Consider the following 13063-nt stretch of genomic DNA (forward strand, 5'->3'; position numbering starts at 1 on the left):
GAGGTGGGACGAAGCCGGAGTACCCGGACGGAACCCACGCAGTCACGGGGAGAACATGCAAACTCCACACAGAAAGATCCCGAGCCCGGGATTGAACTCAGGACTACTCAGGACCTTCGTATTGTAAGGCACATGCACTAACCCCTGTACCGCCGTGCTGCTCTAGATTATTCTATAGATGCAGCCCCAATCGTCTCAGAGATGTCAGGCTTGTCCCTGACAGTTTGGTTGTGTTTTAGTTTTCCCTCTGTGTTTGTCTTTATTTCCTGTCAGCGCTTTTATTTTGGTTGTTTCCTGCTTGTCTCCCTGCGCATTGTTTGCCCTCAGCTGCAGCTGATTGGCACCTGGCCACACTTGGTGTCAATCAGCCAGCTACTATATAAACCTGCCTTGCCATCCAGTCTGTGCTGGAGTATTGCCATCACTACCTGTCGTCGTCATTAATACTTGTCGTTAGAGCTACTACCTGTCGTTGAAGCTGTAGCTGTTTGTCTGTCTTTTTTTGTTCTGAGTTCCTGTTTCCCGTTTTCCAGTTTGGCTGTTCCTGGTTTCTGGTTTGTGTTTTACATTTATTTTGGACATTAAATCATGTTTTCCCGCACAAAACCTGCCTTCTCTGCATCTTAGGGTTCGCCACCAACACCTCGTGACAAGAGAAATGCAATCTAAATACCAGGTAAAAAAAATAGCAATGAAAATTTACCAATCCCAAGGCCGATGATAATCCTGCCCACCAGGAGGACCTCCTTGTTCGGCGCAAACGTCATGATGAACCCGCCAATGGTGAAGATGAAGCTGGCCACCAGGGTGCATTTCCTGCGCCCCAGCAGCCCGTTCAGGTAGCCCCCGCTCAGGCTGGAAACGGCCGCCGCCCCCACGGTGCTGGAGACCACCAGCTCCTGCCAGAGGGTGTTCAAGTTCATCTCCCTCTTCAGGAGCAGCAAGGCCCCCGACACCACCCCGGTGTCGTAGCCAAAGAGGAACCCCCCCAGGCCCGAAAAAAAGGCCAGCACGTAGACAAACGTCCCGACGGGCGCGGCTGCGTTCCTCGACGGCGACCCGATGAGGCGGCTCTCTCCGTCGTCCTCTCCTTTGCGATTCTTTGCGATGCTCATGATGATGACACTGCTCGTGTGCTTCAGGCTGGGCTTATCCTGTCTGCTGAACATGGAGGAGGGATGAGAAGACAGAAGACAACTGGACTTGGGAGTAGTTCCCTTTTCTTCCACTAGGGAGCTGTCAAGTCTGCGTGCGTGTCAAATCAAATGGCCCCAAAAGCAAGTCCGATACTCGGACAGGAGCATCATGTTGCACTTGAAGCGGCATTAGCAACATTCAGGAGAACATTTTTTTTCCTTGAAACGTAACCTTCGAGAATTTTCGCTCGCTAATTTGTACGGGCTAACGTTCTGATTATTATTTTTTCTCCATAACAAAACTCACTCGGGCGTGGTGTCCAGCGTCAAAAGGCTGCCCGGGCGAACCACCCAGGAGGAACTTTGGGTGGTTTGTTTACCGCTGAGGTCCAGACGCCTCTCGTCCCTGTGCCGCCATGTTTGTGTGACGTCACCAGTAGACATCAACATCCCACCGCCCCCCGCCCACTCCTCTGCCCACCTCTGGCTCGTGACGTCATATACATGCGACGAACATTATATTTCAAAATAAACAATAATTTCATTTGAAAATGGAATTTTACCTTTGTGACCTCATTATACTATTGGCTAAGTTTTATATTCATAAATGCGCCTTTAAAAAAAAAGAATTAGAACTTTACTTTAAAAGGCTTTCTAACTGACAACCAAAAAGCTGTGGAAAACTATGATGCTGTGCTCCAAATTTGGATTATTTACGGAATTTGTGTGAGCCTATGGCTTTAAACTTTGTTACATATATATATTTTGCATTCTAATTTAGTTACTTTATTGAGTTTACAACCCCCTGGCGCTATTTTGTACTATTTCGGTACTTGTTTTGATTATTATTATTTATTTGCTTGTATGTAAATATTGCATATTATGAATACAAGTCTATAAAAAAAAATGTTTTTAAATAAAAATAAACAATAATTTCAATTCACACATTTATTATTTATCTATGGAAATATCTTGCGTTTACATTAGTGTTTATTTATGGCATGTGTAGGCTGTCTCTATATTTAATGAGCTAAATGTTTCAAGGTAATCCAGGTAGGCGAATGTATTGCACTTGTTGGACTGGTTTGGCGACACAATTATGCTACTGTTTGTGGTTATACAGCATTTAAAGTCCACTTAAATGCTAATTATAATCCACCCTGTTTTATTTAGTAACAAATAAATATACTCAACGTTAAATAAATAGATAAAATGTGTCATGGAGGCTACTACTTTTTCCCGTCATATAGGCCAGTGGTCCCCAACCACCGGTCTGTGACGCATTTTCGACCGGGCCGCACAGAGACATTAAATAATTTATAACAGACCGCATTTTCTCCTACTAAACTATCGCCGGTCCCACCAGACACATCAATAAGCTTGTTCATAGATGTATTATATAACTCGCCAATATATTTGTTACATCTTTGTTACATGGGAAAATGCACATTAATAAAGATACAATATGTAAAGGTGCCAAATCGTAGCCAAAAGCTAGATCCCATCTGCAGTCCGCGGCAAGTTGATGACCAAAGATCAGGGCAGATAAGGAACAAAGGGACGACTGTGGTAAAAATGGAGACGTGCTAAATTGTTGCATATAATAATTGTGCTGAAGGAAGTAAATACACATTTCCTTTGGCCTAGTAAGTTAAAGTGCTGATATTATTGCACATAGTCCTACTACACAATAACAGATGTATTTACGCATGGAAAGTTGGACCAAAAAAAAGCTAACATTTGTGTATATACGTATGAAATATTGCACAAAATATGAATACATATTTTTTTAAATGGAAATAGAAATCCACAGAAATCTATTGGCACTAATGGCAAGTATGTCTATCTTTATCATATATATCCATGCTCTTGTCCTTGAATGTGATGTATCACCTATAACCCATCAGATACTAAAGCCCAAAAAAAAAGCTTACTACTATGGAGAACTTTTTTGCTAAAAAAGAAAAGGCCAGGGGCTCCCACTAGTTCAACGTTATGGTGAGTTTTTTTTCATGTATTCATTTTTCATGCACTTATTTGCTATATTTATCTGCCACACGTGAAAGGCCGGTATGTCGAAAATAATGCCTACATTAAACCGGTCCCTGGTTGGGGACCCCTGATACAGGCTATGTTTTTGATTGATTGATTGAAACTTTTATTAGTAGATTGCACAGTACAGTACATATTCCGTACAATTGACCACTAAATGGTAACACCCAAATAATTTTTTAGTTTAGTTTAGTTTAGTATTTCTGACGGTCAATGGTCAACAAAATAAACAGTTTTACATAAACAAACAGATGTACATTCATAAACAAACAGTTGTACATTCATAAATTAAAAAAAAAAAATGCTGCACACAGAAAGGGTTTAGGCTGAAGTTAAACACTTATTGCGCCTAACCCTATAAACAAAGTCAAGTACGAGATGAGCTTCCAAAAAAAATATGAAATTTCCTGTGTACACAACATAAATACTGTTCAATTATATACACAGTAAAGGCATGTGAAATATCCTTGTACACACGTTAAACCTTTGCACCAATTATATACTATATACCAGGGGTCCCCAAACTTTTTGACTCTGGGGCCGCATTGGGTAAAAAAAATTTGGCCGGGGGCCGGGCTGTGTATATATATATATATATATATATACACATTTATATATATATATATATATATATATATATATATATATATATATATATATATATATATATATATATATATATATATATATATATATATATATATATATATATATATATATATATATATATACATTGTCTTTATAATCCGTTTTGTCATTTAACATCAATTAACATTGATGTTCATCAACATTTAACATTGTCACGTTATCGATGGGAAAATTCATTTTTAGACAATATGATTTGCCTGAGCGGCTAGGAGACACAGAGTAACAAGCGGTAGAAAATTGATTAGAAAGGAAAGATAAAAAAATTTTAAAAAATAAAAACACTTTTTTTTTTAAACTTGGGACTTCCCGTGGGCCGGATTCTGGATGCTGGGGGGCCAGATTTAGCCCGCGGGCCGTAGTTTGGGGACCCCTGTTATATACAAACAATTATACTTCCATTATATTTATATCCCACATTTAGTTTTTAATTAACATTGATCATAGTATTATATATACTACTGTGTTGATTCAAGAGTGATATATTTTTCCAAGGATTCGTTTCCAGGGATTCGAATAAAGAACCAACTCTTTTTCTTTACTATAGTGGCCTCGATAACAGGAACCAGTTCTCAAAAAGGGATTCGAGTCCATGGAATCGGTTCTTTTCTTATCGAACAACCGGGAGAACCGGTTTCGAATATCATCCCTATATATCTGTATCATGAATCAATTTAAGTGGACCCCGACTTAAACAAGTTGAAAAACTTACTCGGGTGTTGTTTAGTGGTCAATTGTACGGAATATGTACTTCACTGTGCAACCTACTAATAAAAGTCTCAATCAATCAAAATCTAGCGAGTCGTTGGAATCAGCGAGGAGAAACGAGAAAAGTTATGTTAAAGTTGACAATTACCCTTTCTTATCTCACTAATTGTGTCAATTAAACGATGCCGAATTGAAGTGTTAACGCCGACGTAGCTATTTAACTTTCGGCAGCTCGCCAAATGTGCGTGGGTTGTTCTTCTAGACGCGAATAAAATCCAAATAGCGCACTTTTCGAGTGCAGTCCGGCGCCGCGCGGTCGACCCCGGCTGATCGCAGATCAGCTGACACCAGACACCGAGACGCGGGGGCAGTCCACGTGACACACTTTTATGCCTTTCGCTTTTTTTTTTCTTTTTTTTTTACACACACTCATTAAAACACATTATGTCCAGGAAACGAGCGACTTACCGAGTTTAGTGAAGGACGACGGGACAAAAGGGGACAGCCTCTTAGCGGAGAGTCGCGCCGATCGTCGTGTTTACTTCTTGGCACGCAGGTCGTTTGGCGTGGAGCTCTTCCTGTTCGGAGTCATATGATGAGATCGTCGGAGGAGGCAGGAACACGCCTGTCTGTCACCAGGCGAGACAAAAGCGAAACTACGGGAGAAAGTTCCCTATTGTCATATGGGCGGCGGTGATCGCTCCAGGCCGTACCCGGCCATGGTCTGACGACCTCCGCGGACCGGATGGACAACAAGGAGGAGCTGGGGGAGAAGCTGAGGAGGCTCCTGGTGAGGCTCGGGAGTCCCCAGGAGGACAGGCAACTGTGCACCCTGATCCAGATCATCCAGGATCTCCTCTTCCTGGCACACACCGACCATGGTAGGTAGCATCACGTCCAACCCTTCCTTCATGACCCCAGTGTGCAGCTAACCATTAGTGAAGTGAATTATATTTATATAGCGCTTTTCTCCAGTGACTCAAGGCGCTTTTACATAGTGAAACCCAATATACATTTAAACCAGTGTGGGTGGCACTGGGAGCAGGTGTATATATATATACGGTATATATATACGGCGGTATAGCTCGGTTGGTAGAGCGGCCGTGCCAGCAACTTGAGGGTTGCAGGTTCAATCCCCGCTTCCGCCATCCTAGTCACTGCCGTTGTGTCCTTGGGCAAGACACTTTACCCACCTGCTCCCAGTGCCACCCACACTGGTTTAAATGTAACTTAGATATTGGGTGTCACTATGTAAAGCGCTTTGAGTCACTAGAGAAAAGCGCTATATAAATATAATTCACTTCACATTATATATATATATATATATATATATATATATATATATATATACTACTCAAAAGTTTGGGGTCACCCAAACAATTTTGTGGAATAGCCTTCATTTCTAAGAACAAGAATAGACTGTCGGGTTTCAGATGAAAGTTCTCTTTTTCTGGCCATTTTGAGCGTTTAATTGACCCCACAAATGTGATGCTCCAGAAACTCAATCTGCTCAAAGGAAGGTCAGTTTTGTAGCTTCTGTAACGAGCTAAACTGTTTTCAGATGTGTGAACATGATTGCACAAGGGTTTTCTAATCATCAGTTAGCCTTCTGAGCCAATGAGCAAACACATTGTACCATTAGAACACTGGAGTGATAGTTGCTGGAAATGGGCCTCTATACACCTATGTAGATATTGCACCAAAAACCAGACATTTGCAGCTAGAATAGTCATTTACCACATTAGCAATGTATAGAGTGTATTTCTTTAAAGTTAAGACTAGTTTAAAGTTATCTTCATTGAAAAGTACAGTGCTTTTCCTTCAAAATAAACTTTTGAACGGTAGTGTATATATGCCTTCTGAGCCAATGAGCAAACACATTGTACCATGAGAACACTGGAGTGATAGTTGCTGGAAATGGGCCTCTATACACCTATGTAGATCAAATCAAATCAAATCAACTTTATTTATAAAGCACATTTAAAATTTACCACAGGGGTAGCCAAAGTGCTGTACAATGGGCAGGTTAAAAATAATACGAGAACCGAGCAAACACAACACAACACAAACAGAACACGATAAAAAAAAAATATATATATATATAAAAACATAAAAACAGGTTCACAGCAGGTGTATTATGGGGCGCCATTGCAGGATGGGTATCACTCAGTGTTAAAAGCCATGGAATAAAAGTATGTTTTTAAGAGAGATTTAAAAACAGGAAGAGAGGAGGCTTGTCTAACACTAAGAGGTAGGTCGTTCCAGAGCTTGGGAGCAGCAGCGGCGAAAGCTCTGTCACCTCTAAGCTTCAGCCTTGTGTCCGGGACCGTCAGTAGCAGCTGATCGGCTGATCTTAGGGATCGGGTGGGGCAGTAAGGCTGAAGGAGGTCGGAGAGATATGTTGGCGCGAGGTTGTTTAGACATTTAAAAACAAATAAAAGGAGTTTAAAATTGATTCTGTAACGCACAGGGAGCCAGTGAAGGGACGCTAATATAGGGGTGATGTACTCACATCTGCGGGTCTGATATTGCACCAAAAACCAGACATTTGCAGCTAGAATTGTCATTTACCACATTAGCAATGTATAGAGTGTATTTCTTTAAAGTTAAGACTAGTTTAAAGTTATCTTCATTGAAAAGTACAGTGCTTTTCCTTCAAAAATAAGGACATTTCAATGTGACCCCAAACTTTTGAACGGTAGTGTATATATATATATATATATATATATATATATATACACAAACCCCGTTTCCATATGAGTTGGGAAATTGTGTTAGATGTAAATACAACCGCAATACAATGATTTGCAAATCCTTTTCAACCCATATTCAATTGAATGCATTACAAAGACAACATATTTGATGTTCAAACTCATAAACTTTATATATTTTTTTGCAAATAATAATTAACTTAGAATTTCATGGCTGCAACACGTGCCAAAGTAGTTGGGAAAGGGCATGTTCACCACTGTGTTACATGGCCTTTCCTTTTAACAACACTCAGTAAACGTTTGGGAACTGAGGAGACACATTTTTTAAGCTTCTCAGGTGGAATTCTTTCCCATTCTTGCTTGATGTACAGCTTAAGTTGTTCAACAGTCCGGGGGTCTCCGTTGTGGTATTTTAGGCTTCATAATGCGCCACACATTTTCAATGGGAGACAGGTCTGGACTACAGGCAGGCCAGTCTAGTACCCGCACTCTTTTACTATGAAGCCACGTTGATGTAACACGTGGCTTGGCATTGTCTTGCTGAAATAAGCAGGGGCGTCCATGGTAACGTTGCTTGGATAGCAACATATGTTGCTCCCGAACCTGTATGTACCTTTCAGCATTAATGGCGCCTTCACAGATGTGTAAGTTACCCATGCCCTGGGCACTAATACACCCCCATACCATCACAGATGCTGGCTTTTCAACTTTGCGCCTATAACAATCCGGATGGTTCTTTTCCTCTTTGGTCCGGAGGACACGACGTCCACAGTTTCCAAAAACAATTTGAAATGTGGACTCTTTAGACCACAGAACACTTTCCCACTTTGTATCAGTCCATCTTAGATGAGCTCAGGCCCAGCGAAGCCGACAGCGTTTCTGGGTGTTGTTGATAAACGGTTTTCGCCTTGCATAGGAGAGTTTTAACTTGCACTTACAGATGTAGCGACCAACTGTAGTTACTGACAGTGGGTTTCTGGAGTGTTCCTGAGCCCATGTGGTGATATCCTTTACACACTGATGTCGCTTGTTGATGCAGTACAGCCTGAGGGATCGAAGGTCATGGGCTTAGCAGCTTATGTGCAGTGATTTCTCCAGATTCTCTGAACCCTTTGATGATATTATGGACCGTAGATGGTGAAATCCCTAAATTCCTTGCAATAGCTGGTTGAGAAATGTTTTTCTTAAACTGTTCAACAATTTGCTCACGCATTTGTTGACAAAGTGGTGACCCTCGCCCCATCCTTGTTTGTGAATGACTGAGCATTTCATGGAATCTACTTTTATACCCAATCATGGCACCCACCTGTTCCCAATTTGCCTGTTCACCTGTGGGATGTTCCAAATAAGTGTTTGATGAGCATTCCTCAACTTTATCAGTATTCATTGCCAACTTTCCCAACTTCTTTGTCACGTGCTGCTGGCATCAAATTCTAAAGCTAATGATTATTTGCAACAAAAAAAATGTTTATCAGTTTGAACATCAAATATGTTGTCTTTGTTGCATATTCAACTGAATACGGGTTAAAAATGATTTGCAAATCATTGTATTCCGTTTATATTTACATCTAACACAATTTCCCAACTCCTATGGAAACGGGGTTTGTAAATGACCGCCATAACCATAACACCAGGGGGAGCTCCACTAACCACGTTAAACCCAGATTCCGATCTAAAGAAGGTCTTAACTCATTCTCTTTTTATGCCACATCAATGTGGAATGCGCTCCCAACAGGTGTAAAAGAAAGGCCATATCTATCCTCCTTCAAAACCGCACTAAAAGAACACCTCTAAGCAACTTCAACCCTAAACTAACACCCTCCCCGGATTGTTAATAATCAAATGTAAATAATCAAATGTAGATACTTTTTCTTATGCTTTCTGATCTCTCTCTCTATGTCCACTACTTGCTGTACATATCCTACCAAGTGTTACAATTGTTGATGACTGAAGTGATGATAACAACCAAACCTAATCTCAATCAGGTGGGTAAAGTGTCTTGCCCAAGGACACAACGGCAGTGACTAGGATGGCGGGAATCGAACCTGGAACCCTCAAGTTGCTGGCACGGTCACTACCAACCGAGCTATACCGGTTGCAACATTTTTGTGTGGTCTCGCAGTTCATTTAATTGTGGCCCGCCACATAATGTTGTAGTCCAACTTCTACTTAACTGAGAGATAAACAATCCCACAGGGGTCAAACTCATGACTCGGGCACCAAATCTCCCCCACCACCTCATTCTAAAGTGGCCCGCCATTTGTTGTCTGCCACATCATATTATAGTCCAACTCCCACTTAACTAAGAGATAAACTGTCCCACAGGTGTCAAACTCAAGGCCCGGGCGCCAAATCTTGCCTGCTTTATCATTTTAATGTGCCCCTCCTCTACCTCATTTTAAAGTGGCCCGCCACATCATTTTTGTGTGCTCTGCCATATAATTTAATTATGGCCTGCCACATCATTTTATAGTCCAATTCCTACTCAAGGCCCGGGCGCCAAATCTGGCCTGCCGCATCATTTTAATGTACCCTGCCACCTCGTTCTAATATGGCCCGCCACTTCATTTTTGCGTGGTCTTCCATATAATTTTATGGTGGCTCGCCACATCATTTTTGTGTGGTCTCCCAGTTCATTTTATTGTGGCCCGCCACATCATGTTGTAGTCCAACTCCCACTTAACAAAGAAATAAACTGTCCCACAGGTGTCAAACTCAAGGCCTGGGCGCCAAATCTGGCCTGCCACCTCATTTTGATGTGCCCCTCCTCTACCTCATTCTAATGTGGCCTAATCAATTTTGTGTGCTCTGCCATATCATTTTATTATAAAGTATGTCCATCTCCACATACTCTGGTCCGTTCAGTAAAATGTCAAACTGTTTCTTTACTAAACTAAATCACTCTGTGTCAGGTTCAAACACTGATGACATCTATTAAACAAGACAAGAAACAAGGAATTAAACAGAGACATAATTAAATTTGGCTCAATTCAGGAGAGACGTCTGGACAGTCTCACCACGCTCCTGATGAAAGATTGTACGCCTCCTCTTTTATTTGGACTCTCCCTGATTACATGGCAACAGCTGTTTTTAAAGGGACGGCGGTCGTAAACAGCCATCGCCTTTGATTACAAAACAGTTCGAAGAAAAGGTCGGTTCAAAGAAAAGGTCCCCTGAGGGAGTCTGGTCCTGCTTCCTCTCCGCTTTGTAGTTCTCGGGTCAAGACAATATCTTTCTGTGGATTACAACAATACATCAAAGAAACAGCACACCATCATGTTGCTTCCCATCCTACACAGTGGAGTTTTACAAGCCTTCTTCTTGGTAGGATCAATGACAGCTTTTGTCTTCTCGCCGGGAACTCATGGCAACACAAAGTTTTGTGATAACGTAGATACAATTATTCTGACACTCTGAATTTAAGAACAAGCCTTGCTTTTCAAAATAAAGTTGTTCAAATGTTTAATGCGTGTCTCTCTTTGCGGCAGCGTGTGAGCTGTTTGAGGACAAAGACGTCCACGAGCCCCTCATGGCTGTGCTGTCCGCCCACACGGGCAGCAGAGGAGTCCAGCAGGTACTTGAACGCACCACCGCCCGCCTCCACTTGAATGTTGTGGAACAAAGACACGTCCTTGTCATTTTCCAGACCACGAGTAGAAGTGATTGGTTCAGTGAACATTCTTTGCCTTCCGTGATTGGTCATCTCTCTGCAGGTGGGCGTGTCTCTGCTGTGTCAGCTGCTGGAAATATGTCCTGCTATGCTGGAGCACCTGAACGCACCACACCAGTAAGTAGACTGGACCCATTTCCACAACGACTGCTGCGGCCAGGGTGTAAATATTGGGGCTGTGACTCTTTGGACACCCTGACGATTCGATTCAGAATCGATTCTTGATTCAAACTGATTCTCACGATAGTATAATAAATGTAATGACACTTTTTTTTAAAAAGAGGTGAGAAAAGCTCCTTCTGGTTGCATGAAGATGCTATAAAAAACTCTTTATAAAAACTGATTTTTATAAAAACAAAAATGTCAAGTTTTGAAAATTTTTAATTGAGATGAATAAGAATCACAACTCGGACATGAATCAATTTATTTATGTACAAAAACTACCATTAACTACGATACACTGCTACAGGTGCTACAACGAGTCATACCAAACACTATAAAAATGGGACCCATTACCTCCCTGCTTGGCACTCAGCATCGAGGGTTGGAATTGGGGGTTAAATCACCAAAAATGATTCCCGGGCGCGGCTACCGCTGCTGCTCACTGCTCCCCTCACCTCCCAGGGGGTGATCAAGGGTGATGGGTCAAATGCAGAGGATAATTTCGCCACACATAGTGTGTGCGTGACAATCATTGGTACTTTAACTGGAACTTAACTACCATTAACTATGATACACTGCTACAAATCCTACAACTACTATAAACTACAATACACTACTACAATTACAATAAACTACAATACACTGCTAGAAGTACAGCAAACTACAATACAGTACTACAAGTACTATAACTACAAGAAACTACAATACACTACTACAAGTACGACAGTTACAATAAACTCCAATACACTGCTACAAGTACAAGAAAATACAATACACTACTACTACAAGTACTACAACTACAATACACTACTACAAGTACTACACAAAACTTATATAAGTACTACAAAAAAATACAATACACCAACTACTACAAGTACTACAACTACAATATACTACAATACCCTGCTACAAGTACTACAACTACCATTAACTATGATACGCTGCTACATGTGCTTCAACTACTATAAACTACAATACACTACTACAAGTACGACAGTTACAATAAACTCCAATACACTGCTACAAGTACAAGAAACTACAATACAGTGCTACAAGTACTACAAATACAATAAACTACAATACACTACTACAAACCCCGTTTCCATATGAGTTAGGAAATGGTATTAGACGTAAATATAAATGGAATACAATGATTTGCAAATCCTTTTCAACCCATATTCAATTGAATGCACTACAAAGACAACATATTTGATGTTCAAACTCATAAACTTAATTTTTTTTTGCAAATAATAATTAACTTAGAATTTCATGGCTGCAACACGTGCCAAAGTAGTTGGGAAAGGGCATGTTCACCACTGTGTTACATGGCCTTTCCTTTTAAAAACACTCAGTAAACGGGAACTTTGGTGGGTTTCCGAAGTGTTCCTGAGCCCATGTGGTGATATCCTTTACACACTGATGTCGCTTGTTGATGCAGTACAGCCTGAGGGATCGAAGGTCACAGGCTTAGCTGCTTACGTGCAGTGATTTCTCCAGAATCTCTGAACCCTTTGATGATATTACGGACCGTAGATGGTGAAATCCCAAAATTCCTTGCAATAGCTGGTTGAAAATGTTTTTTCTTAAACTGTTCAACAATTTGCTCACGCATTTGTTGACAAAGTGGTGACCGTCGCCCCATCCTTGTTTGTGAATGACTGAGCATTTCATGGAATCTACTTTTATACCCAATCATGGCACCCACCTGTTCTCAATTTGCCTGTTCACCTGTGGGATGTTCCAAATAAGTGTTTGATGAGCATTCCTCAACTTAATCAGTATTTATTGCCGCCTTTCCCAACTTCTTTGTCACGTGTTGCTAACATCAAATTCTAAAGTTAATGATTATTTGCAAAAAAAAAAAAATGTTTATCAGTTTGAACATTAAATATGTTGTCTTTGTAGCATATTTAACTGAATATGGGTTGAAAAGGATTTGCAAATCATTGTATTCCGTTTATATTTACATCTAACATAAT

At 40.9% G+C, this 13063-nt stretch overlaps 2 protein-coding genes across 7 annotated transcripts in view; one reads left to right on the top strand and one right to left on the bottom strand.

Moving 5' to 3' along the window:
- Nucleotides 1-5302, bottom strand: part of LOC133646929 (proton myo-inositol cotransporter-like) — a 31349-nt gene extending 26047 nt beyond the window's left edge. For 2 of the 6 annotated variants that reach the window (XM_062042868.1, XM_062042864.1), the window contains exons 1-2: nucleotides 5010-5301; nucleotides 704-1158 (exon numbers count right to left, since the gene is read on the bottom strand). In XM_062042868.1, the coding sequence (XP_061898852.1) occupies nucleotides 704-1115 (412 nt within the window). In that variant the 5' untranslated portion in view covers nucleotides 1116-1158; nucleotides 5010-5301. Of the gene's footprint in view, nucleotides 1-703; nucleotides 1162-1443; nucleotides 1545-5009 lie in introns of those variants that run through there. The other 4 variants (XM_062042866.1, XM_062042865.1, XM_062042867.1 and 1 more) reach the window with 4 other exon arrangements.
- Nucleotides 4940-13063, top strand: part of lrrk2 (leucine-rich repeat kinase 2) — a 114676-nt gene continuing 106552 nt past the window's right edge. The window contains 3 exon segments of the mRNA XM_062042857.1: nucleotides 4940-5422; nucleotides 10741-10826; nucleotides 10966-11039. Of these exon segments, the coding sequence (XP_061898841.1) occupies nucleotides 5287-5422; nucleotides 10741-10826; nucleotides 10966-11039 (296 nt within the window). The 5' untranslated portion in view covers nucleotides 4940-5286.

Source organism: Entelurus aequoreus, linkage group LG03 (genome assembly GCF_033978785.1).
Source record: "Entelurus aequoreus isolate RoL-2023_Sb linkage group LG03, RoL_Eaeq_v1.1, whole genome shotgun sequence".
NCBI classification, from domain to species: domain Eukaryota; kingdom Metazoa; phylum Chordata; class Actinopteri; order Syngnathiformes; family Syngnathidae; genus Entelurus; species Entelurus aequoreus.